This window comes from Montipora capricornis, chromosome 14 (genome assembly GCF_036669925.1).
Source record: "Montipora capricornis isolate CH-2021 chromosome 14, ASM3666992v2, whole genome shotgun sequence".
In the NCBI taxonomy this organism is placed as follows: Eukaryota; Metazoa; Cnidaria; class Anthozoa; order Scleractinia; family Acroporidae; genus Montipora; species Montipora capricornis.
Window position 1 is genome coordinate 49483853 of NC_090896.1, and position 27500 is coordinate 49511352.

Genomic DNA, 27500 nt, shown 5'->3' on the forward strand with positions numbered 1-27500 from the left:
GCCGCCATTTATGAGTACGGTCTATTGAAAATATGAAAGCGCTTTCAGGAGGTCAGTAATTGTCGGTGTCAACCCAATTTACTTTCCATATTTTTCCATAATGTGGACACCCTGGAGCTGGTTCTGAGGGTGTCTATGGACTGTATTCTTGTGAGACTGAAGCCTAGAGCCCCTTAATTTCATGACACATCCCTTATATTTGAGCTGCGGTCTGTAGCTGCGATTTGAGTCCACACTAGAAACCCCTCACAACATGTCACCTCCCGTCAACAGCTTCGAAAATAAGTTCTTACCATGCGCCCCACAAAAGCTCCTGTTAAAGCCCTGCGTGTTCATAGCAGTTACATTTTTAGCATCGGTGCCATGAAATAGCTGTCGTTCATTATTTCCTCTGTTGTCTTGGTCCATTTTTTGTTTTCTCACCACATAAGACTGATAAAGATGTGGGTTTTGAACTCGTTCGATTTTCTGAATAGTGTATCCCTGGGCAGTTGATTGAAATTTGCTCGCTACAGTTTGGTACTCAGATGACCATGGGGCGAGTGGTACCAAGTGCACAGTGCTACCAGGGTGAGGCATTGGATCCCAATGCTTTGGAAGAGAAATTCCTGAAAAACACGAAAACAAAGATCGATTTTAGCCTAATTGGCTTTCAAGTGGAAAATGTGAAGAGTGGTATACCGTTCAAAGACGGTGTAACAAATACAGCTCACGTAAAACCAAGAAAACAAAACATTGCCCACAATAAACTTGCAACAAAACAATTGTTCGTACAACAAAGAACACTGAGGAAGAGCTTAGTATTACCTAACGTTACAGCTGTTCAACACTTTTTCTCCCTAAACATGTTGACTGCCAAACCCTTGTAATTTCAGTCCAAAATACATATTCCTGTTTGTGTACTAAATTGTATATTTACGAAATTCAAGCAAATTGCTCGTTCTCAGTCGCTCGCGACTGCCTGGAACGAGAATTTGCTTAAATTACATAAATTAGCAATTGCTTGAACTGCATAAATTTACAAGTTACACTTATCCACAATAGCACAAATTTAAAATTGCTTTAACTGCATCAATTTGCAATTTACACTTCCCTACGATAGCTGGGGAGGATACCGCGTGCTAACGAAAATTTGAAAATAAGAAAAAAGAGCAAGCAATCTGTGTGATCGTAAAAAAAAGACTGATATTTAACACCAAAAAGGTTAATGGATATTTCCACCACTAGACATTCGGTGAAAGGGGAAGGAAGCAGTAGATGCAGGCCACGAGGCGGGAGTGACAGTTCCCTTAAGGTGGAACAACACAAACAACCTTTGGTTGCGAACTAACGCTGGCAGAAATCTCTTTCTTCTCTAAAAGAAAGAATCACTTGACATTTCTGCACTCATTTTTTTGTTATTAACACTAAGCCACCAAACTTATTTGTTCACTAACCTTCGTTAGATCCTTTCACCCTTCTGTGAATTGTTATCGTCTCGCCGTTGTACCGTCCTTGACCAGTTTTTGCTTTCATATTGATGTCAAACTCATCTGCTCTTAAAGATACTGTGACAAAGGCTTCGCTTTTGACGTGCGCCATCTCTAACTTCGCGTTGGTTTTCGAACCAAACACCATTTTGGTCCCTTGTATTTCATAACTCCATTCAATGTTCTTTAAAACCAGTAACGCTTGTTGCTCTTCCTTAATTTTCTTATTTCTTTCGTTAATTTCGTGCCAGATCTCCCCAACCATACCTGTCACTTCAGTTGGTCCCCCACGGACCACGATGCGATCAATGTCAGCCTCGATGTCAAGTCTTACGTCACGGTCACTAGCTTTTTTCCTCAAGGATTCAATCTGCCTGTGAGAAAGTTGGTTAACAGCCTCATTCTCGACTTTCTGAGTCGTGCAAGCTTCGGAGAAACCACTCTTCAAAGAATCTACCGCTTTTTCCACGCTTGTCGCGTCCTTGCCTGCCACGCAGATTTTTATAGATGGGTCGTTCGTCAAACTGAACCCTCTATCATATTCTCTGAGTTGCCTCGTATGCCCTGAAGAGGAAACACTATCACGTTTGTGATCAGCTTCCCTGGCTGAATGCCTCTGATAAGCCTGTAAAAATTCCTGCATCATTGAGGCTTTAAATACGACAATGCGCACTGTTCTGACCCATTGACAGCTTAGATTGAAGTTGTTAAGAGCCTGAAAGGTGAGTTGGGCCGAGTCTGCCGCAGACAGACCATAAGCACCAGTGCCAACACAAGGAAGTGAAAGAGAGCGAAGTTTGTGTTTATCCGCCAAGCGAAGACCAGCTTCTAAACATGTCTGAAGATGACGCGTATCCTTCGACTCTGAAGATAAATGAAAAGAGAAATAAAATACGAAAACTGGTCATTTTGAATGATTCACGAGTGGGATTTGGTCGTAAATTCACGATCTCCAAATCCTACTGGGCCCGGACACCACCTCAGTTCGAACACGAGGCCACGCTTAATATGTATTTGAAGTACGGAAAGAAATATTTTACGATTTTTAGATCATCACAGTTATGCCTTCGACATATCCATGGCTTCTGCGCAGTGAGCAATCAAGCCAACTGTTACCTATTCATTTTGTGACAGTTTATAAACCCGCACAGGGTGTGGATATCACGAGGGTTGAGTTCAGGCTGAATTTTCAGGCTTACCTTTCGTTACTACTTACGTAACTGCACAAGTAAGTAACGTTTATAAATGCGGATATCTAAAAATCATAACATTGCTTCTTTTAGAAGTCTCTTCATAATGACAAAAATGTAGACCTTACTCACTCTCATAACACGAGAACAAAATGGCTTCGCCGCTACGAGGTAATATCCACGGTTATGAGGAGGAGCGTTGCGTGACCACACAAAGAACGGCTGCGTAGGAGACTAAAACGGGGTAGGACGGTTTACGCGATATTCGAGAAAACAAAGCATGAACTGATAAAACGTAAACACGCTTTAGGTTCATTTCTAGGACACTTAGGAGTTAATACCTATCTAACATTACTCGGAAGATATAAAGAGAAAAAAAGAAACCTGGAATAATGTGAATAACTTTAGGCGCTGCTAAATTGCCTCCGTTTGTCATCACAGCTGAGCCCGCAACTTGATTGCCCAGTTGGCTGCATTCTTGTTGGATCTGTGGCCCGCCTCGTTTCAAGATGGCTTTGCTCAATTCACCGGCATTGTTCATGTTCATATCGGTGCTGTTAATGTTTAAAATTGAATCAGTTGTTTCCTGAGTCAAATCAGCATTTATGACTTCGATACTGGGGCCTGTGTACTTGCTGTTACTTGGTCCGACCAAACCATGTTCAGATGACAAGCCTGGTGAACTTGCTGCTGTTCTGATTCCAAATTTGGATTGAAATTTCCAGAAAAAACCGTTAGTCGTGTATTCTTGGCGTAAGTTATGCTTGGATTGCAAGTTGGCCATCTCTTGTTTGAAAGCAGTGATCAGGGCCTGATCTTGTTGGTACACCACAAGTCGAATATCTTTCAAGGTGGACGAAACATTTGTCTGGCAAAAGCTGAAAACTTCTTCCAACATTATTCGCGAGGCTTCGTTGGGTGGAAAGTTTAATTTCCCCGTACCTATTACAGGAAAAGCTATGGAGCTCATTCTTAGTTCTTCGCCTTTCTGGAGACACCTTTTCACGATGTTTCGTAAAACCTTTCATTAAAAAAATAATAATAAAATAAATTATAAGCATTGCCATTGTTTGCAGGAATCAAAGTTTCGCCATCAAAAAAAGCGGTTTATCGTGCTCGAGATAGAAATGCTCAAGAGTGCAAACTGACTGTCTTCTCATCGATACGCTTGCGCGAAATCTTCTTACGCACGTACATAAAACCACTTATGAATAATCTATAGTGAAGGATACCTCCATATTTAACTAGGATTCCGATAGAATAAACGGATTAACCACCCGCACTTCATTCTTTGTATGTGCATGTCTTTTACACAACTTATAAGGAGCTCGGGGAGGGTACGTAAGAACCCGGATACTGCATACAGCTCACGAAAAGAGCATCCGAACAAGTGATCTAAACGATGGCAGATTCCACTCCCACAAGTAGCACTCGATTTTTTCCGAGTAGCGCCCGGTCACCATCGCAAAAAGCCTCGCGATGTATAGCACGGTCACTTTGAGAGACGGATTCATGGCCCTGAACAACGCAATTTAAAACTTGCGAGCAAATACGTGGGGAACATAACTGTGAAACTACTTGCCGTTCTCTAGAAGATTTTTAAAAGTGGTTACAATATTATCAGTTTCAAAACGCACCTCTTCACCAATGCCTGTGTTCCATGCACTACAGTTGGTATGAAACACGTGATTGCAGGGCAATGCGAACCCAGGAGTGACTGTAATGTGACCAGTACTTAAAGTTGTTATGCTGTTTCTCATCGCCGGACCACCCGCCTTAAGGATTGCTTTGGAGCATGCTCCTCTTGAACTGACCAGGATGTCAACCTGTGGTGTAAGTAAGCGGATTACTAACCATTCAGTTTGTATAGGTAATCACATGATTTCGAGTGAAATTTGGAATAAATAAGCACGAGTAAATTGTTTTCAAAGACGATCAAAATTTGTAGGTGCTTATTTAAACCAAATTGCACGAGAAAAATCGTTTGATTATACTTATTATTAATAATATACATGAAAAAATTCGACATGGTTAAGCAGAAGAAACGCACGCGTATCACGCCATCAGGGAAAATTGCGCCATAAATTTCGCCATCCAGAGTGCGCTTGATTTAAAACAAAATATTCGATTGGCTCTGACCAAACCATATTGTTTACACTGTTTGCACTGTGTTACACTTGAACTGCACTGCACTGCTCTCAGCCAATCAGAATCAAGTAATTTTTTCATGTATATTATTAGAAAGGAAAACTGAATCTTTTTGGACACGTGGACTTTTGCTACGAGCGGGAGATGTACGAACATTTATTTATTTATTTATTTGTTTACTTATTTATTTATTTATTTATTTTTATTTTGTCACACTACATCATATTTTTACATGAATATATATATATCTATTTTTTCTTTTTTCCTTTTTTCTTTTTCTTTTTGTTTAACATGAATGTTTTCATGTAACGTTTGCTAATTTAATTCTCACATCCCGAGTACTATAAATATGCCTCGCAGTTATTTTTTAACTTGTTCATTCCGCAATGATGACATGAAGTTGTCGAAACGTCATGTTACTTTGCTCTCGTTAATTTTCCTACTTAAACACTACATCAGGTACAGGAAATACAAAATTACCAATAAAGAAAAGAAAAAGAAAAAAGAAAGCGACAAGAAGACCTGCTTACATGAAATTAGGTTTCCTCACAAAGTACAAGAAAGAAAAGATCATTAAAATGCAAAAGATGGAATGATGCGAGAGAAAAAAAGCTCATAGCACCCAAACTGAGATTATTAAAAAGACTTTAGGCCTTGGAAGAACACGGAAACTGTAGTACATTTGTTTTACAGTACGGTAAGCAAAAAGAGGAAGCGTGCTTGGTGTTATAGGTATAGGTTAGGGTTTAGGAAGAAAGAGTGTCAAATTTTGAGGGAAGATTACAATTTCAAAAAGAAGACTTGTGAGTTGACGTAGTTGGAGAAAGTGAATATTGTGTAATTTAAGCAGGTTGAGTTCCTTAAAAAGTTGATTTGTATGAGCATCATAACAGGACCTGCTCATTACCCTTATCGCTCGTTTTTACAGAATCGCGATTCGGTTAAGACTACTTAATTTTGTGAGTAGAACCCCAAACTGCGTTAAAATAGTATAGAAGGGAAGGATCAGAACGTTGTAGAGATTTAGAATGTGGAGGAAATTTGGACAGAACGAATTACACAAAGCGACTTAGATGTTTAATGGGCAGAATTTTCACTGAGTTATGTCACTCCAAAAGGATCAATAAAACTGAAATGTCTTAACTCACCCTTTCAGCCTCAATGATTCCAGCTCTCCACGAAACATGGTGGCCAGCTTTGGTGGCGAAAGAAGAGCGATCAGTTTCCCTTACAACTACTTCCCCCTCATCATAAATATCATCGTCACCACCAATGACTGACTCATCATCATCATCACTGCTTGTGGAGTCAGAGCCTGTTTGTGCACCTTGTGCTTTATCTTCCTCTCGCTTCGAGTCAAAGCTCTTATGGACAAGGAGCGCACATTCATAGTTTTTCTCTATCGATTTTTCCAGAAGATCTCCTTTGCCACTGGCATAAAATTTTCTCAGCCCTGGCTGTTTGACGTCAAACATTTTACAGCTGACATCAGTCACAAATGTGTTCAGTTCCTCTCGTGCCCGTTTGAGGCCTTCTTTATTGCCAGAAATAACAAAACTTTCTTCTCCTTTTCCATTTTCAACTTTCACTTCAAAGCTGGCGAGTTGGGTTTCAATCAATCGCAAGTCGTCCTGACGACACTCGAAGAGATATCTTCGGATGAGTTTAGAGGGACAACTGAAAAGCTCTTTGCAAATACAGTTATTTTCTAAGAAATCATTCAGCTTCTTGACACCTTCCGTCACGTCTTCTCTAAACCCTGCAACAAAAGTGTCACTCCAGTTATGCTGATAAACACTAACAACTTCTCCCGTGTTGAGTTCATCGCATAGTTGGCGCCATTCTGATGTTTTCAACAGATGCTGGCTTTTCTCGTCTACGCGAATTTTTTCCTCTAATGTCAGCTTGCCGACAAGACTGGCAGCCTGGTCTGCCTGTGCTGCCGAGGTGCCCACGATGCGAACCTCGTTGTCAATCACGAAAACAGCTTCAACGTTGTTCTTTTCTAGCTCACGTTTCAGTCTTTGTAGACCTCCATCTGAGCCTAGCACTTGCAAGATACTTTCTGATATAGCTAGTTTCTTTTCCACAATATTCTGGTCAAGTTTGTGGAACTTCATGGCTGCCTCTTTGAATTGTTTCTGTGGTCCTTCAAAATAGATCTTCTCTGCTTCAGTATCTAACGTTATCTCCAGTTCGTTGTTGTGCTGTTTAAGCTTCTCCGCAAACTTTATCTCCTTTAACAAAATTATGCGTTCTTTTGAAATGCTCTTTGAAAAGTTCAAATACGTCTTCCTTGTTTCTTCACGATAAATCTCCTCTAACTTTGCCTTAACCTGATCTTCAAACGATTTTGTATCTGAAATCAGGCAAACAATTCTAATACAGAAGGATTGCTCTAAAGTTTTGATCAGCGATGGTTCAACACCTAGGCATACGCGTACATTAGATAATTGGGTCTTCACGGGTTCCCAGAATTCCTTTCTAATTTCAACATCACATTTGGCGAATTTTTCCAAGTAGTTTTGGACTAATTCAAGACACTCTGACTGCATTGAATCGCTTTTGTCATCTCCACGAAACACAATAATAGCCGTTTTATTCTTTGGTGTCCACTTGATTTCACACTTTTTCGCTGATAATGCTTGATTTAACTCATCCTGATAAGATGTGGTCATGATGAATTCCATTATATCCGGGTCCACAGCCATGTGTAACTGCTTTGCTTTGGGTTCAGACCGCTGGCTTGGGAGCTCTGATGTTTTATTGGCGACGTCTACAGCTAGTTCTCCGTCGTGGTGCTCCAGAAATTCGTGGAAGATTTTGAATGAAAGCTGGGATTTGTTTAAGATAAGTGGTTTTTCTTGTTGTTTAGCCAAAACTCCCTCCATGGCTGTCAATGAAACAAAAGCGAACAGGTTTCTGTTGCTATAGGGTTATCTTGAAACCAGGGGTAAAGGTGTCTCAATGATAAGCTAGGAAGAACAATACTGCCGCAAGGCGATGAAGACGATAAAGCTAGTTGTTATCATGATCATCTTCAGAAAATAAAATGGTAAATCCGTGGTTTATTCCATCACTAAGTTACCCTTTAATTTATTCAACTATGGAATTGTTGTTCGTTGTCAGTAAGAGGGTGTGGTTTCCATATGTCAACCAGGTTCAGTGGAAAATCTTATTTGACCTGTCAGCAGGACATTTGAAATCTAGCCAGAGAGACGTATTATTGTAATACATGGAACGGGGAGGATTGTAACACAAGTGAAAAGTCGATTTTGGTAAAATCACAAGCGTGGCGCACTACACCTGACAAAGTGATTGCAGATGAAACCTAGCAGTGTCCCCGGTTTACCTTATTGATACCAAATTTTACTGAGTAGTGACTGTGGCTGTTCAAAAGTGCTCTTGCAATTTTTACACCCTTCTCTTTTCCAGGGTCACTATTACAGGGAAACACAGAAAAAGTTGTTCTGCCGAAGGAGTCTTACCTTTAGGATCTTGAAACACTACCACAGCAGAACCACTTTCAGGCTGAAAGCGTACTTTTTCAACAGGACCTCCATTGTTTCTTGGACTTTCAAAGAATAGTTCAATGGCATCATGGGTAGTATTATCTGAGATGCCGCTGACAAGAATGCTCTTGCAAATAGGAACTCTTTCGATAGAAAGCTTTGCCGAGTCGAGGCCTCTCTGTTCGCCTTTTGTCTTGATTTTGACAAAATCTGATAAATAAAAACAAGAGAAGCTTCATAGAAATATATTTGAAGTGCGGGTTATAGCCGAAAGGTAGAAAATCTAGAATAGACCCATGCCCCTCACATAACGGTCGCAGGTCCAAATTATTTCCAGTTCTGCCGAGCTTATTTGGCTTACGCAGCATAGAAAAAGCGAAATTCTAGGTATCAGTGGTGACATTTGTTTGCTTTAGATGGGGACAAGAGAAAATGAGGGGACAGAGAGGGAGGCTCCCGGTCCAGCCCTTGGGATATGTCATGTCCACGAAAGTTATTTTTAGACGAGCGGAAGTCTTCCGAGACGTCCGCATGCAGGCCAACCTCGGTCCGATGTTTGAAAGAAAATAAATATTCATCAGCCTTCCACGTGCGCCGTCATTTTCTCTTTTCACTAAGAACCTGAGAGCGAGGCAAGACTGCATGCGGACGTCTCGGAAGACAGACGTCCGCTAGAACAAAGACTTCCGCTCGTCTAAAAATAACTTTCGTGGACATAACATATCCCGGCCAACGCCCTGAGCCTCCCTCTCTGTCCCCTCATTTTCTCTTGATGGGGATATTTACATTAGGAACGAAAAATATTTGAGGTTAGGTGCTCTTTCACCGGACAATGTAAGCAATTGTCACTTTATATCCGAACACCTGAAAAATTCAGGCGGGCTTCAACGGAATTCAAACCCATGACCTCTGCGACGCCGAGACCTCTGCATGACCTCTGCGAGCCACACAGTTGGGAGCTGGTCAATTTGTTGGGCTCATAGAGGATATTGCATGGCCGCGCAGGGATACGAATTTTATCTTCGAGAGCTAAATAATATCTGTCACAGGTGAGCGCAGCAAACGAGTGCGAGATACCATCAGTACGTTGTGCTTGTTATATAGATATTGATGAAATGTCCAGATTAATAACGCCTTGTTTTATTCATTTTCAAAATAGCGAAAAAGTGTACCATGAAGCAAGATATATATGGAAGTTGTGAAAAACAAATCATGAAAATGTCAAATTGTGCAATAAAAATGTTAATGTAGCGAAGAAAAATTATATTACCGTAAAAAAGTATCTTACAATGAAGGGGAAGCTCGGATTTTCTTGGCTAATCGTGTTAGTTACCATGATGAGACCTATATCATCACATGTGAAATATAAATATGATATGTTCACTGCGCGCGGTGAAGATATGATTTTTTCGAAGGGAGAAAAAGCCTAGTATTTCATCAGTATCTAGATAATAAATGCGAATTTGTCAGGTGTCTTCAAAGTGACAATTGCTTAAATTGTTCAGTTAAGTGCGACGATCAGTTCTATGTTTCGTCTGTATACGCTCAATAACTGAAGTTCAAATGAGAGATGCAGTAGCTACGTGATTAAAATTATAAAGGGAATTTTAAGGTACAGTCACATTGTCAAGAGATCTAGTGTTCTTAATTGTTCAGTGTGAAATGATGCTGCCCACGACTCGTCTTTTGATGCAACATTTTTCTATGACCAAGGGCTGCGGAGTCAGGATGACTTAGCGGTTATCAAACACGCCTTCAACCACTGCGACCTGGTTTCAACCCCCTGCTTCGGGGTCGTATGTGGGTTGAGTTTTGGTCGATTATTATTATTATTATTATTATTATTATTATTATTATTATTATTATTATTATTATGTGAATTCTTGCTGTTCAGTCTGCTGTATACTCCTGAAGGGCCGGGTCCAAGCCATGGTCTTAGGGCACAACAGGGCTTTTCTGATGGATTAAGGGTGGCATCATAGTATGCTTCCTGACTTCTTCATTTCTTTCGTGTCCGTTTTGAGGGATTTGTGGTGTTGATATTCAGAAGGCCTCTAAGAGGAGCATCCTCGGCGTGGTTATCCTCTGGTACCTTGGGTTGGTTGGACTTTGTTCCAGTAGCATACTTTTCGATCTCAGCCTGGTCCCCTACTGAAGATCGCGATACTTGTTTATCCGCGCGACGACCGATGCGGCATGAAAATCTTGTGGTGCGACTTGTCATTAATATTAATAAGAGAGTACTATTTACCCATAGCGGGGGTGTTTTATTTCTTGGTGCCACCAATAAGTGGGTTGCCTACCATGGCTCAGGAGTCCCACTCACCCCAGGGGTTTTCTGTAGGGGACCCACCCTTAGCCCTTAAGACCCTTACCTGTGGGCACAGGAGCTCGTTACCCTGAGCATGGGGCCCTAAACAGGTACTAGACTGCTGGGCAGGCAGCCACCTGGTCCTGGCATAGACAGGGACGTAAAGGCCTGTTGAACGGGGTTAATACCTGGATGGGTGACCGTCCGGCAATACCTCGTGCTGTACACGCTGGGGAGTCACGCTGCTTGGCTATCCAGCAAGAAAGGCTACTGATATTGTCCCACAAAACTGATATTGCATTGTAACACATGAATTCCATATTTGTTGTTATATTTGTTAGCAAGAAGATCACAGTCAAAATACTAATAGTGTGATACATTCATTCTGAATAAATACTGCAAAAGGATACAAAACAATTCTCCTCAAAATATACAACTACTTTTAAATGTCTCGACGATGATACTGAAAAGGAATCGAACGTACCTCACTCTTTGATAAGAGTGTTTGATTGGCACCAAGACTAAAACAAACGACTTGGTTGCCGTCTTTCGTTTCTACAGCAAGCACATTGTTCACTGGTAGCATCAAGCCCCTTGGAATTATCCAGGTTTCCACCCGGCCGGGAAAGGAACTCAGCAACCACGGTTAGCCACACGCACGATAAGCATAGAAAGATATGCAACTTAATGTGTACATTATCTTAACGGAAAGAGATCACGTTTGGTTTTAGATTTTATCAAGCTTGAAAAGCAAGGGTAAATTCGGCCAGGAAAAAAAAATGCCGACGTTAAGGACTTACTTGTTATTGGTTCCGCCATTGTGACCAACGCCTTTGCTTCGCCAAGCATTGTCACTTCTTTCACTTCTTCACCACTCATTGCTTCAATGAAGTTCACCACGCTTTCATTTGTCGTTGCTGCATTCAGACCACAGATGACTAATTTATTCTCCACAAACCTCTCATCGTTTTCGTTACCATAGCCCTGATTGGCCTCCGCACCAGACATGCTTTGTGATCGTCTCATGCCCCTTTGACCGCGACCTCTCTTACCCCTAGAACCTCTCTGATTTCCCTGGTAATGCCCAATGTTAACATCTTTTGCATGCTGGCCAGCGTCACGGTGATAAACGTCAACCTCTTCATTCGATCTGTATGTCTCGCTAGCTTCTTCCAAGTCCTCAAGGTACAATGGAACATGGTGCCTTGCCCTTCCTTGATTGTGAGAGACATAACACCCATATCCTCCTTGATTTTGTGCAGATCCGTCCCAGGGTCCCCTTCTTGGCCATCCTCTGCGTACCCCTCTTGGGCCTCTCATCGGCCTGCGCTTGTTTTCTGCTGGATAACCTTGCGGACTTAAATTCCCCTGTTGTCCTGGGTATTGGTATCCTACACCCTCTCTGCAACCCCCTCTTTGTCCTTCTCGAGATCCCCGATAGGGTCCCCCTCTCGGTCCGCCTCCCCTATGTTCCCCTCTCAGTGCTCCTCTTGGCCTTCCTCTGAAACCTCTTCCTCTCAAGTAATCTTGATGGTGATAAAACTGATATTGATTTCCTTCCTCAGATTCACTTCTCTCGAAATCAACTTGCAGATCGTCATCATATCGTCTGTTTTTGTTATGTCTTCTTCGCCTTTTTTGTCCTTGAAAGCTTTGCTTTGCACCTTCGCTTGGATCTTTACGCATTCCTCCGCATTCTTCTTGTTCAAAGCTCTTTTTTGGCTTGACTCCGTCATTGGGAGCATGATAATATTCCCCTTTTCCATGCTTTGCTTCTGGTGGATTGGAGTTCAGTGTTTTTTCAAAAAAGTCTTGTGGGTCTTCCATACCTTGAAGTTGCTGCAACACCTGACTGGCTTTTTCAAGGTCTCCTTTAACATCGCCACGGAAAAGAACCTGCCTTATAAGCACCCTCGGGAAAAAACAAAATACTTCTTCCAGCTTGATCAGTGTTTCTTCTAGCTGCTCTGGGTCCATTTCATAGTCGGAGGGTGCGTTTGACGCCTCGCCTGTAGAGCGCTTTTCTTCACCATCTTTGTCGTCTACGTTTTTGTCACATTCTTTGGCAACAAACTGACTGACATCAAAATTCTCCTCTTTCACTTCCAAATGACCATCCCCTCTGGCCTCACACAAACTGAGGTCTTCTGTAAAGTAAAGGAAACGCTTAATAAAAGTTTCGATGAACACTGATTAAACCGCAAACCTTTTTGTCATTGTGCTTTATTTCTCGTTTTTGTTGGTACTGTTACGAAAAGTTACCACTTGTTGTTTTACGTCTGCCTGGGATCCAGTTACTGATTATTCATGGCATTTCTGAAGTGCATACTGAGCGAAACATCATCCCAAATGAGACGACAAAAACACACTGTATCTAGGACGCGAATGGTGAGCAATTTATAAGGTCTCCGCAGGGTAAAAAATAGAGGGAAACTCCACGGGCGCTTGAGATATGATCCAAATATCTTAAATTGCAGGTCTAGGAGATGATAATATCTCGTTCATTCTGACAACGTAATAGGTACCAAAAGAATACGAATACCGTCTATTCCGTGTATTCCTATTCCCGAATAGTACCAAACGAACGCGTCTCGCTTAGGAGTGTAAATTTTGGATTTTGGTCTCGCTTAGGGTGTTCCCGGCAAAGCGCCAATATTTTAAGCTGCCAAGGTCTCGTTTAGGGTTCCGCGAAGAGAAACAGAAGTCAAATTTTCTTTTTAACTTGTTTTTAGGGGTCAAGATTTGCTTGAAACCACGCCCATATTGGTCTCCTTTAGGGGTCACAAAAAGCTTGAGCCACTCCCAGATGGTCTCCTTTAGGGGTTAAATTCAAAATTTCCGACGAGAATCCCCGTCTGTTCCATATGGGAGTCCCCCCCCCCCCCACCGGGGTGAGCCAGCCCACCTTGGGTTAAATTTAGAATATGTCGTGTGAAAAACGATAGCAAGAAGAAGAAGAGAGACGTTTGCCTCGCTAAATTGTTACTAAAATTCACCATTCTACAATTTAAAGAAGCCTTACGGTTTGCTATCTTACTCATCTTTTATAAAAGCATAAATAAACGACTATTCCGTGCGCCATTTTGCTCTAAAGCGGAGTAATGTGATTAGAAAGCGCTGGAAAAGCTGTTGTAAATATAGACGGTCTGTGGAAACGATATGGGAAGTGTAGGTTCCGGGTTCAGCTTGTATTGCATTGTTGGGATAGATGGGGACACCCCCACCTGCTAGGGACGCCGAAAATCGCATGAAATTTGTGGCAAAACATGGTGACTATAGTGTATCCTAAAATAAAGCAATAAATATAACTGTACTTCGGATTCTTCACGGATTCATTTTTACCTTTTCTTAGTGTATTCGCTGTAATGCCACAGAAAACGGTAAAGCGGTTTACGAGAAAAGAATGTTACTTCACCCTTAGAATGAGCATACTCGTTCATAACAAACTATCAAAATACCGTCTGCTGATGTGCAATAGAGAAGATATCTGTTACTTGAATTTCCCAACCACAGGAACAAAAGACCCTTTGTTTCGACAGCCAATGAGGCTCTGGGTGGCACGTTAATGACAAGAAGTGACGTCAACGATATCTTCCCAAAAGAGCTCACGCTTGTAAATTTAGATGTCGGCGCATTAGTTTGCACACCGAATTATTAGCTTGGCTTCCACTCCGCAATAGTCACTCATTCTACAACTTAACCCAGTCTAGTCAAATAGATTGCGTTTTACGATGGCAGGGTTAAAAATGTAAATATACTAAGCCACAGTGTCAACGTATAATTCACGTACCATTGTTATCAATGTCCATTGCTTGCTTTATATTTGTTACCATTTACTTGTAGGACTGCAAATAAAATAAGAATCTAATCAAATTACTGGTAACGCAAAGCTTTAGAGCGAAAACACGTGAGTCGGCACAAAGGAGCAAAAAAAAACTTCTCTCCGTAGGTGCGGACGTAGCTAAGTGAATTTCACAACAAATCCTACAAAAATTAACTCCGGTATATGTTCATAGGACCGAGCTGTATAAGATTTTTCCCGCAGTTCCTTTGCTGAGACTCATCTTTATTATCTCCAGATATGGATGGGAATCTAAAATATCATTATATTATCCTCCCAACAGTATTTTCCAACTCTAAATTCAATTTTGAGAATATTACAAATGGTAGTCTGGTCCGCACCCAGGAAACAATCATGAAAATCCTCTAATGAAGCTCTTTGGACACTGATGTCTATCCCCAAAAAACCTTTTTGATCGAAATCTTCCAGAATCATCAAATAAAAACGACTTCTTTTACCACGGGTGATTACATCAAGAACATTTGAGACAAATGATATTCATCAGATAAATCGGCTACGTTGACTTAGCCATTCTCTTCAGTTTCTTTCCGGTGATAATCGGTAGAACTTACCCAACTTATATTAGAAGAAAGATGAGAAGTTAGAGCCAGGCGCTGTCGGTCATTAGGCTTGTGCCAAATTACTGGTGCTTACTCCGTCTAAAACCCTCATTGTTTCTAAAAGTTTGTCAAACCAGAAGCGCAGCAGTTCCGCGTGCAAACAGTTCGTTGAACACTTTCTATCACTTCCGGGATATGAGGCGGACTGAGTGGACTGGGACTGAGCGTAATAAAAATACTGCGTACACTATAATGTGGAATACATAACGTACTTAACCTCGGCCGTGTTCGCAACATGGGTCCGCGTCGGACGTCTTCACAGAAACCTCATCGCTTTATTCGCAAAGCTAAGCAAAATGCATCGAAACCTAAGCGTAATAAATCACTGAAGAACAAAGTCAGAGATGTGCAAAGGCTTCTTAAAAAGGTACGAGTTGCCAATGTCTGCGAAGCTATAACTTTAGTTACATAGATTAAATCACGAGAACAAGCGCCCGTGTGGTTCGTATCATACAGCTGTACATGTACATGTCATAGTGTAGGAAAATTACACGAGAGTAACCCCCATCCCTTAAGTGAAAACTTCTGCAGGTATTTTAGTTGACTGTATCGGTCGCAAGTTTGGGCCCTGAAACCTTTACCGGTAGTTGACTCAAAGCATTCAAACTTTAACCGATTGACCCCACGCCAGTCTAATGCCAGCCAATTTGTCCTCGTCAATAGCGAAGATCTGTTTACAAACATTGCTTTTTTTATTCAATTGTGCCAAGCACAGAAACAAAAAGATCCTTTGTTTTTACAGCCAATGAGACTTTGGTTGGCACATTAATGACCATAGGTGACGTCAACGATAATATCTTCCCTAGCTATGGGCACAGTTTAGGAGTCAATTGTTGAACTGTCAACTGCTTGGTCCAATGGGGCCGGCACAAAACACAGGTCGCAAGTCACAAGTCATTGTTTTACCAGTACAGAAACAACCCTAAACATTTACCAATGCTAACATTAGGCCTAAAAACTTTTGTTTAAGCCTAAAGGCTGGTTTTCACTTGCAACAGAGTTAAGAGTCGTTCTCAGAAGCGCAGAGCAATATGATCTAGTGAAAGTCAAACTGTTAAAGTCGGAAGCAGAATACCGATTCCGCTTATGATCCAGTAAAAACTGCATTGTTGGAGTCTGATTCAGAAGCAGAAGAATAAAACAATCACAATGTTCGATTCCAAGTATTGTGATTGGTCGGTTCTTCCACTTCTGCTTCTGACTCTGACAATCTAGTTTTCACTGGATCATAAGGAAACGTTCTGATTCTTCTGACTCTGAGTCCATCGAGCTTATAACTCTGCTTACGACTCCAATCTTTAATTTTCACTGCATACAGTGTATGTACAGTGTACACTGTAAGTGCTCTCATGACTCTGACTCCGACTCCGTCACTAGTGAAAACCAGCCTTCATTAGGCCTAAGCTACAGCATAGGTTAGGTTCAATGAATGTTTAGGATACTTTCTGTATTGGTAAAACAATGACTTGTGACCCGTGTTTTGTACCTTCTGGGTGTAGTAAGCCAAGCAAAAATCAGCATGTATGTTTGGCAGTTAAAGAGATTTTGGGCCATGTTTGCCAGGGAAATGCAATGTATCCCCGAGTAGAACAATGAATAGAGCAGCTCAGTAACGGGATAAGACAACAAAGTGAAAACCATTTGCGTACACACACCACTTGAGAAATGTCTGAAATCTTTGTAAAAAAGAGGTCTTTTTGCATTTAGTTTTCTTGATCCACTATTTAGATGTAATTATTTGAAATTGCAGCCTAACCTTCCAGCAACTGTGCGAGTTGAAAAAGAAAGGATGCTTCAGATGTTAAGAGAAAGCATCAAGGATAAAGGAAATCAAGAGAAGGAGAAAAAGATCATGGAAAGATACAAGAGAGTGAAGTTTTTTGGTGAGTGCATTTCAAAATCCAGTTTTCTTACTTCTAGTGGTCAAAAGGGTGAATGTATCCTCACACTTACTGTAACTGGACAATTTAACAACATCTACAATGTAGGTCTAATCAAAAACTAACTAGCAGAGGTCATGGGTTGGAGACCTGTTAAGGCGGCCGTCTGTAGAATGACAATTCCTTAGGTCCACTCTAAAAGTCAAAATGGCCCCATTAACTAACCCTTCCCTGCCCAAGAGTGACCCTTATAGATTTTACTCCGTCTAATGCCAGATGATTTTACTCGTCAGTGGGGGCCCCCTCAGACTCAACAGCATCTATCTCCACTCAAAAGCTCGACAGGAAAGGGTTAACCCTTTCCTGTCAAAGGGGGCCCTTATTGATGAGCGGCTTCTCGAAGAGCTCCATGGTTACGAGAAGCCACTATGGGGATGGGGTAAGTGTTGTACATGAAATGACTGTACCTCGTCGGATGGAGTTGATTTGACCTCGGATCCAAGCTCCGTGTCGTGATACAGTATCACCAGCCATTTCATCAGCTATCGTGTAATCGGAAGCAGAAAATGCTCATTTCCAGCCAAGTGCGTGGGGATTTTTGACGACGAAACATTCACTGAGGTTCGCAAATGATGTGGCTTTAGCTTTGCGTGAAAAAATAGCAGCTGGGATAGATTTTAGAGGCGCAAACCACCTCTGAGCTGACTACGGTCGAAATCTTAATGTGCAGCCTTGACTTCGTCTTAGAACATTGAAAACACGGAATTCCCGAAACGGTAAAATAAGCTCCAAAAGGCACAAAAATACACCAGAGGTAAGTCATTTTTATTCATTTTATTGAATGAACGTTAAATTGAGCGTTTTTTAGGCTTCATAATCTGCGGTATTTTATTTCCCATACAAAGTCTTACAACGCGTTTAAATCCTCAACGGCTGCCTGTAACGCAACACCGCTTTTACTCAAAGGTCATCTTCCACTAGTAATCAATTATTACACGTTCTCTAGTGACGCGAACTTGGGCTGCCTATGGGGACATTAGTTTTTGAGTGGACCTAGTTTGTTAGGCAATTGTCACTCTACAGACAGGGGCTTTAACAGCACTCGAACCTGTGACCTCTGCAATGTCAGTGCTCTACCAATTGAGCTATGGAGCCACACAGTTGGGAGCAGGTCAATTTGTTGGGCTCATGTGTTCCTGTGAAAGACTGATGAATGAAAGAAAAAAAGGAAGAAATCCATACTGAATATTGAATATTGAGAAAGCATTGAAAAAAACTTGAGATAAATATATACTGTACAGTCTTTGAGCAATTTACTTAAACACTTTGAGATTTTGTAAATAAATTGTCAACTCATTAGGGCTTTGCCTTGGGATAAGCTCTCACGCTTTCATGGCTTGACATACTGGTTGTATTAAGCCAGATGTTTAAAATGGAGGATATAACTAAGATTTACAAGGTCTTCTAGTAATTTTTATAACACAATATCTTCTGTTAGCAAATTTATACTTTAATGAAGTACATTGTAAACAATGAGATTAACAGAAACTTGACTACAGTACATTCCGTACGACTTTGTAATAAGACTTTTGGTAATGTACATGTATAACTTTTAATCAAGATCATCTTCTTTCACATGTTTCAGAGAAAAGGAAGCTCTTTCGCAAGTATAACATTTGTGTCAAAGATCTGAATGAATGCGAAGACAATGAAACCAGGTTTTGTAATTAATTTTGTTAAATTTTATCTGCAGCAAGATGCAGTTTAAGAGTTGCAAGGATAGTGATTTCAGTGTGCACTCATCAGTGATAATACAGTGTAGCTGGCTACTCTAAACTTTGTGCAACCAGCTTCTGCAAACAGTAATGACAGCTCAGCAGACCTACATGTATCTTTGAGATCCAAGCCATACAGCCATATTGACACATGACATGAGTTCCATAAATAATTATTAAATGTAGCGTAACAAATAGGATTGCTTTAGCGGAGTCTTCCAAAAACATGGCACACACTGTCACCCTCTCTGAAGATGGTAACTTGACACAGTACATGCTGTATGTATTATAATGTGCCAGGCACACCGTATTTTAGGACCACAGGTTACTCTAACCCATCAATGTTCACTTTTTTTTTCACTTTCATTCAGGGATAATCTGCAAAAGAAACTTGAAGAGATCAAACTCCAGTGGAATTACATTTTTGTGAGTGAGACTGTAAACTTAAAAGTTCATCACACTGTTGATTTGTGGGACCTTTAACTTGCTAAATTAACCGGTAATAACATTTTTGCAGATTAACGTCATGAAATTAATCAAAGAGATACAATGTACTTGATAGGAAAGTAGTGGATTTCATATCTCAATAGTTTACTTGATAAATAATTACAAAGAGAGAGAGAGAGATGTCAAAGAGATACTGCTCTTGGTGCTTCTTCTATGCCACTCCAAGTAATTAATGTATATCTGAGGTTCTGCAAGGTCAATTTTGGGGGCCCCACTCTTCTTAGTGTTATGTCAACGATCTTCCTCAAGTGGTAACAGCTGAAACATCTATCACTCTCTTTGCTGACGACACCAAATGCTACTAGGCTATCAACAACCCTGCAGATGGCAAGATTCTTCAACACGACCTCAACCAAAATTTAATAAGCAAATTGCGTGACACGTGGCGTATGAACCTCTATCTATCTAAGTGCTGCCTTCTCTCCATTACAAGGAATACTTACCCCGTCCCTTCAGTGTACCATCTCATCGATGTGCAAGTCAAGCCAACTATAACACATAAAGATCTTGGAAGTCTTGTTTCATCCGATCCAAAGTGGTCATTTCTTGTACATCTAGTAGCTGCTAAGGCCAAAAGAATGCTTGGTTTTGTGAAAAGATCATCATCTGATATCCATGATCCACGTGTTCACTTTGTAACAAATATACAACCTTAGTTCGAAGTACGGTAGTCTACTGGGCACAAGTCTGGTCTCCACAAACCGTCATGGCTATTAATTCCATGGAAAGAGTCCAACGACTGGCAACTAAATTCAGTCATTTATTTTCGTTTAGAACAGAATTTTTCTACCGTACTTATTCAGCTATAAGCTGAGCGATTTTTACACAAATCCTCACTAAATCTGGGACAATTTAAAGCCGTAGAAGGGGTCTCGGCTTATAGCCGAGTCTTTTTGATAAAAAGAATTTTCTCAGCAAATAAAACAGTAACAAATGAACGTGTCGCTTGTACGAAGACAAGTTTCCTGTGAGGTCAACAATTGTTTAATAATATTCGTCACCTCACGATCATGTTGCTTGTTTGTTTCTTATCTTTCGTGTTCAGTTGATTGCTTTGAGTATAATTTTTCAGTCAATGTCAATTTGTATTTTAAATTATGAAAATTCCATAGTCGATAATACACATCAAGACCTAAAATGGGTCTCGGCTTATAGCCGAGTATTATGCATTTACAATTCGTGTTAATCAAGTTGATTTTTTCCGTAAGAAGTTTGGAGTCTCTGCTTATAGCCGAGCTCGGCTTGTAGCCGAATAAGTACGGTACATGTACAAAGATCGTGTACTCTTGCTACCATTAACCTATTGGCTGGAGTAACTAAATCTAGTCCATCTCTTCAAGATTTTGATTACCCAAAGCGACTCACACATCACCATCAAAAAACCTGTAAGATCCACTAGAAACAGCTGCAATGGACCTCAGTTAGTCGTACCCTTCTCTAACATTGTAACTTTTCAAAGCATCTTCTACAACAGAGTAACTAGGACATGGAACATATTGCCTAAGGAACTTGTAGAAGTACATTATACAAAGAGTGAATTACTTTAAAAGAGAATTCTCTAAGTACTATGCTGAAATTACTGTCAAATGTTTTGATGTTGAAAAGCCACAGACCTTCAAGTCCGTCTGTGTAAAATGCTTCATGTGCCTTTCATTTTTAAGCCGTAGTCAGAAAATGTGTTGGTACTGACGTTACATAATTGCCTTTTCATCTTTATTTTCTGTATCATTACTTATGTATGTTTTCATTTTATGTCTTGGGCCCCTGTAGTGGAGCACTAATTCTGTGGGTGAAGTTTATAAATAATTAATTAATTAATTAGTCAACAATTGAATAATTAAATCCATTTACTAGACAGATAGAGCGATTTTCGATTGAGTGTCGTAAAACCAAAACCAAAGTAATTACTTTGGCCAATCAAAAAGGATAGAGACAATCCGGTAAACCAATCAAAAGTCGAAGTTATTACATGTAGACGACACAAAGTGCCGGAAAATGTGCACGCGTGAGCCACGATTGATTTTTGGTTTCACTTCTGATTGGTTGGAAAAGTGACATGAGAAGGTTGACCCATCACTGAGTGAAGTAATGCAAAACCAAAGTAATTCTCTAATTACTTTCGATACTCAATTGAAAACCACTCTAATGCATGCATGTAATCACTATTGAATTGTCAACTGAATACTGTTTTCAATAATATTGGGTTTGAATGCATTTATCTATCGGATGATGATATCTGGGGGTGATGCATATAAATTATGTAATGTGGATTTTCCTCTCAGCAAGTTTTAATTTTTATCTCTTGCCATGAAAAATGATGCAAAAAAGATTGACAAACTGTTAGGGAAAATTGAGTGGATCCACAGAAATATCCACAATATTAGCGGCAAGTGAAATACATGTAGTTTTAACAGCTTCCCTCTTGGTCTTTTATTTGTTTAGCACTTCCCTAAAGACACAAAGTACATTTCTCTTTTTCCAAACACATCTTGCAACAGTGAGGAGGGACATCAAAAACAAGGTACAGTGGAGGGTTTTCACAGTTGTTCAATCCATTGACACCTGGGAGTGAGACTTGACAGGTTTTATTTTGTCCAAGTAACTTCACATTGGTTGTCAGATGTTGGTGCTGTTGTTAGTGACATACCGTATTATGTTGATTAAGATGACAGGGACAGTTGAGGAAAATTTAATGATTATTGTGATGATGATGATGATGATGATGATGATGATGATGACAATGATGATGACCGCCAAATGGTTGGCTCAGTTTACTGAGGAGGTTGCGGGTTAAAATAGTGTGGCTAGGCCAACACTGAGAGTCTTTAAAGAACTGAAGAGAAAGTGCTGCCGTTGTAATGACATCTGTAAATGGTTCTAAAGACTCTCTATTCTTCTCGGATAAGGACGATAAACTGTAGGCCTCGCCTCACAATGCATGGTATGATATGATAATGATGATGATGATAATAATGACAATGGTGGCGATGATGAGTGTCGGCAACAATAACAGAGTTGGTCATTTATTATGATGCTGATAAATGCTTCTTGTAGTAGACACAGCCACCACAAAATTAATAAATATGATTGTGATGAGAAAGATGTTGTTTGTTATGATGATGTTGGAGCAGTGCAGTTACATTTAATTCTCCTCAGTTGAATCTGCATACCCTCCCAGCCAGTACCAGGTCATTAACCTCCTTATAGAGAATTAAGTTACACTGAAATGTAGGAAATAAAATATCACTCAGACCAACTATCATTGTATTTCTTAAAAAGGTGTCGGCCTTACAGTGGTGTCCATCTACAGAGATTAGCTGTATTTTGAGTTTCATCTTTACTGTTAATTTTCAGAGCACATTTTGAAATTGATCTCAGAGAAGGTATCCAGTGGTGAATTAATGGATGCATCTGAAGCAATTTCTCAGATGGGTGGTGGATCAAAAAGAATAACAAGTTTTCAACTCAGACTAAGAAAAGATGATGGAAAAGAAATGCAAGCAATAGAAAGCAACAGCGGTGAGATAGTCATGTTTTAAGAAACCTGCAAATAAAATAATTAAATCACTCCAGCAGTCGGCTCATTGAGGAAGGGAATACTCTGAATACTGTGGGAAGAACTTGTGGCAGCGTAATTAGAACCAACAAACTCAACACTTACAGTTGTATGGTGTTTTTTTCTTTGTTTGTTTGTTTGTTTGTTGTTTATTTGTTCAAGCAGGTTGAAGTATTGGCAGCTATACAGCTGATGTGGACCTGCTATACCCACCTACCCATACACTCACGAAGGACAGCCACAACACTGGGAACTTCATCCCCTACCCTTCCTCACTCCTCTGGTCTAGCTATAAAGAGTGTGGGATGCCTAAGAACTCGCTCACAGACCTTTTTCTGAACTGTGGCATTTGACGAAGAGCGTTGTAAATTAGTCCTAAGCTTTGAGGCGATTGGCTTATGTACTTACCTTACACCTTACACAAACTTCACATCAGACCTCTCTCGTCCCATCCTCCCCCTCCTCCCATACCAGAGATTGGTGTTATCAGTTACATGTACATGTACTTGCTTGCCGTCAGTAAGGATGCCATTCGTAAGCAGAAAGTATTTTGCCTCTAAGGCCGTATGTGCCCTCCTTCGCGCCCGTGCGACTTTGCCTTTACTTTTTAACTACGTGAAGGACCTTTCAAGTATAGAAGAATGATGTTTACTTTTTTTAATTATCACGTTTAGTTTCAGGGGTAGGGGTTTTGTGTCAAATATCGAGGAAGAAGTGTTAAAATTAAGAATATTAATATTTTCTTTGAATACTAGAGTGGTCTTCACTATTTAAAACATAAAATGCTCCTAATGTGCTGTTGCCATTGCCATGGCAACAGCTTTGTTTTAGCATCTTACTTCTGTTGGATTATTAATTCCTGAAGAGCTGATGAAAAGACCAATGTGGATTTCAACCACAAGTCAGAGTGTCGATCTTTGGTCGGAACAAAGAGGGGCTGAGGTCGAGAGTGTTTCTTTGGTTACGAAACAAAATGTGTCATATTTTTCAAGCGTATTTCTTGAGCTAAGTTGCAATATCATCACTCGATTATTTTCACAAGTCAAGTATTACTAACTAATGGCGACATCGCTTCCTTCATTTGTATGATGTAAATCGTAAATAAATTATTTCTGAAACTAAGTAAGATATTTCGAAACTGCGTTGCCTTTCTTCATCATTGTCGAAGGGCTTTCAAATAAGCATCAATGATTTTTACCTCATAGGCGTTGCTAACCCTGCTCCATATGTTTCTTATCTTGAGATAACCCAGGGTACTAAACTTTTTTATTCATATGCGTGAATAGTGATGAAGTATCGATTTGTGTCTTTGCCATAGAGAGTGAGGATGATACTCCTCCTATGCTGAATGGTGATGATGACTTCTTTATTGATTCAAGTCTGTCCACAGGTGAGAATAGCGCATAGTTAAGTGGTCACGTCCTGTGGACCAATTTTCGTATTTCAGTGCTTGGAACGGAGGCCAATACGGTGAAAGGAAATGGGTCCTTGGACATCAAAAACAAAGAACATTTAAATTAAGTTGCTTTGTTTTAGATTTCCCATTGCCCAATTTTCTCTCCAGTATGGCGGTTTTTGTACCATGTGATCGCCAGCTGCAAAAGAAAAACCTTAAATAACAATGACCACAACCAGGTTTTCTAAGCCCGCGAGACTGGGCACCCCCAGCAAACCATTGTTTTAACGAAAACCGCTGGTCAGCAACCTGGTTCTGGTCATTGCTGTCTAAGGTCTTCCGCTGCAAAAGGCCCATTGCATGATTGTCCCGTGTGAGCCTCCATTCCGTGCTGGATAAAGCCTATAACCGTGTGGATGGAAAACTGACCTATTTGCCCACCGAAAAGGTAGGGTGGTGCAGATTGGCCAAGCACTGACCAAAGCACTCAGTTGCCAAACATTTAGTTATATTCTCTACTTTCTCAAATTCCAGAATACACCTCTTTTACTCCCGCGCCCCCCCCCCCCCCCCCCCCCCCCCCCAAAAAAAATTGCATAGGCATTGTTTTCGATTTCCCTTTGGACATCTTCATGTCTCAAGAGAAATCGAAAACAATAAGTATGCAAAATTTTGGGGGGTAAAGCAAGATGTATTATAGTATTTTTCCCGACCCAGGATTTTAGAAAGTGGAGAATGGCTTTAATGCAAGCTAAGGTATTAAGGTGGCCAGGGTAAAGTTAGCTGTAGAATTGAATGTTCGAAGACTGAGTGAGTGCCTTTGGGAATTCAAACTATACTCAGGGCCCAGTTGTTCAAAAGCCGATTAACGCTAATCCCAGATGAAAAATTAACCGAGGAGTTTATTACTACTCTACTCTCAAATGCTACTCAACGCGGATATTCCTCAAACTCTACATTAGAAGAAGTCAATCTTGAAAAACAAAAATAAGCAAAAGAAATTTTCACCAAAACATTGAAAACATGAAACAAATGTTTACGCTTAGGCTTATCCTAGATTAAGTTGATCAGCTTTCGAACAACGGGGCCCAGAACGCGAAACTAGCGAAACAACTGTTACCCTTTTTTGGTTACAGTGTACATGGAATTTGGTCTACGTTTCGTAAAAGAAACGGGGCATTCCGGGGCATTAGAGGGTAAAATTGAAATGGCCACTTTCTTTTCATATAGTACCCCCGATGACGGACGTGATTGAAGACGGCAGAATGAAGAAAACGAAAACTAAAAGGAAGAAACTACATCAGCGTACACTATAGAAAAACTAGCGTCTAGGACTAGGTTTTAAAAATGCAGCCAAGGCGACAATTGGCGTTGGACAAAAACGGGGGATTTTAGTGCAGTTTGATCTTGGCTCAGAACGTTCGGAGAGTGGCCGGTTATGACCCGGCAGTTGAAAAGGTGACAGATAAGATTTTTTTTTCATACATCCGGCGAAATGTCGGTAAAATGTGTATTTATTTCAATTGTATCAATAAAAGTCACGGTTTAGTAAGCGAAGTGTTTGTCTCTTTGGTTTATTTTCCTCATTTAAATAGATTCTGCAATTTTTTTACTTGTCTTCCCTCTTCTGCTTTCCGGTTCTGCTTCTAAACTTTATTATTTTTTGTGTAGCTAAGCCAGCTGTGTTTTGATTGGTAACCTTGGTTTAGTGCTTTCATATGAATTTTCTACTTATGAGGAAATCTTCAATCTCCTTATTATTACTGTAAGTCTTTTCACTCCTTTTGAAAACCTTTTAAACGACTTTATCGCGCAAGAGAGAAAGCAATTACTCTTTTAACTCCGGCGTTGTTTGCTAAGTAAATAGAAACGGATGAGTGTTGGTAATTTAAAGTGTTTTCAAATTTTGTGAGCCAAAATGCGACCACATCAATATTTTATGTGAATGGCCACTACCCCTAGATTCAAGATCATCGTATTATTACCCAAGATAAGTTGCTCTATATTTATCCACAAGATTAATTTTCTATAAAAAATATGACAGTTGACTGCACTCGTGTCTTTTTCATCAATTGTCTTCTTGGAGACATGTTGTCTTTTTCATCAATTGTCTTCTTGGAGACATGTTGCTGACTATTGTACAGCCGCTAAGAATTTCAAATGAGCCACAAACAAAAGAAATAAATCATCTTTTTCGATCGTTTTCATTGTTGTGTTAAGATAAACATTTAAAAGGCACTTTCGTCTTTTTTTGTGTTGATTTCTCAAAGTTTCGTGTTTTTAGCGTATATGGTTAGTTAGGTTGTAAGGCATTGTTCCCTGACAGCAATTAATTTAAGTGCTCGAATGTAGTAGACACTCTCGATAAGAGACCGCAGGTGTAAATTGGTAAGGGGAATATATACAATGTAAGTAAGTAAACACAATTTTCAGATTATTCTACTGGTTCTTTTGTGTACGTATCCCGCGTCGATTTCCTTTGCTGTGACTCATTCGTTTTCAACTGAGCAGACGATCCTGAGTTTTGATCTTTACCCTGCGCAAACTATTTATTTTAGGGAAGGGTTTATCTTGAAATCTGAATATTATGGCCGAAGGGGAACAAACAAAGGAATCTGCGGTGGAAATAGTCAAAATAGTCGTTCAAATGGTGGTATTTGCTTTGATTATTTCGGCGACAGTTATTGGAAACTCTTTGGTCTGTTTATCGGTTACGAAATTTCCCCGTCTTCGTTCGAACACAAACTTTATCCTGCTAAGTTTGGCACTGACGGATTTGATTATGGTTGTGGTAATGACTTTGAACGCCGTCACAACTGTGACTGGAAAGTGGATATTTGGAGAGGGATGTTGTAGGGCTGTGGCTGCAGGCGGTCTGTCACTATCTTTCATATCGATTCTTCACATGAGTTGCCTTAGTATCGATCGCTATATCGCAATTGAGAAACCATTTCGCTACGAATTGATTGTCACCAAGACAAGAGTAATGGCGATTCTGTTGATGATTTGGCTGTCTGGAATTGTTATTCCTAACATTCCGTTAGCGGATTTCGAATTCAGAGCTGAAACATACGGTTGTTCAAATCTGGCGTTTGAAAACACCCGATCTTTCTCACCTTACTTAATCTTTCTTGTTGGAATATTCGTTATCATCCCATTTGTTATTATTTGCTTTTCGAACGCTGTGGTTTTCAAAACAGCCTTCTATCATGCAAGGCAGCTTAGCAAAGTCGAGAAAAGTCTGAAACAGACCTCAGCAGACTTTTGCGGCGCGACATGGCAACGACAAGAGGCA

General features: G+C 40.3%; 3 protein-coding genes across 6 annotated transcripts in view; 2 read left to right on the forward strand and 1 right to left on the reverse strand.

Annotated features, from left to right (window-relative positions):
* Window positions 1-15197, reverse strand: part of LOC138031249 (protein mono-ADP-ribosyltransferase PARP14-like) — a 16416-nt gene extending 1219 nt beyond the window's left edge. Inside the window, exons 1-9 of the mRNA XM_068878939.1 lie at window positions 15044-15197; window positions 14421-14475; window positions 11431-12777; window positions 8296-8529; window positions 5956-7700; window positions 4297-4485; window positions 3044-3680; window positions 1437-2333; window positions 294-608 (exon numbers count right to left, since the gene is read on the reverse strand). Of these exons, the coding sequence (XP_068735040.1) occupies window positions 294-608; window positions 1437-2333; window positions 3044-3680; window positions 4297-4485; window positions 5956-7700; window positions 8296-8529; window positions 11431-12777; window positions 14421-14463 (5407 nt within the window). The 5' untranslated portion in view covers window positions 14464-14475; window positions 15044-15197. The remainder of the gene's footprint in view (window positions 1-293; window positions 609-1436; window positions 2334-3043; window positions 3681-4296; window positions 4486-5955; window positions 7701-8295; window positions 8530-11430; window positions 12778-14420; window positions 14476-15043) is intronic.
* Window positions 1-25757, forward strand: part of LOC138031264 (uncharacterized) — a 33033-nt gene extending 7276 nt beyond the window's left edge. For 3 of the 4 annotated variants that reach the window (XM_068878962.1, XM_068878963.1, XM_068878960.1), the window contains 7 exons: window positions 16842-16974; window positions 18617-18689; window positions 19118-19172; window positions 21696-21774; window positions 22608-22772; window positions 24128-24199; window positions 25436-25757. In XM_068878962.1, the coding sequence (XP_068735063.1) occupies window positions 16842-16974; window positions 18617-18689; window positions 19118-19172; window positions 21696-21774; window positions 22608-22772; window positions 24128-24199; window positions 25436-25521 (663 nt within the window). In that variant the 3' untranslated portion in view covers window positions 25522-25757. Of the gene's footprint in view, window positions 1-15298; window positions 15459-16841; window positions 16975-18616; window positions 18690-19117; window positions 19173-21695; window positions 21775-22607; window positions 22773-24127; window positions 24200-25435 lie in introns of those variants that run through there. The other variant, XM_068878961.1, reaches the window with a different exon arrangement.
* Window positions 25758-26678: 921 nt separating this feature from the next.
* LOC138031312 (histamine H2 receptor-like) overlaps window positions 26679-27500 on the forward strand; it is a 1325-nt gene continuing 503 nt past the window's right edge. Inside the window, exon 1 of the mRNA XM_068879021.1 lies at window positions 26679-27500. This exon is cut by the window's right edge and continues 503 nt beyond it. Coding sequence (XP_068735122.1) covers window positions 26793-27500 — 708 coding nt within the window. The 5' untranslated portion in view covers window positions 26679-26792.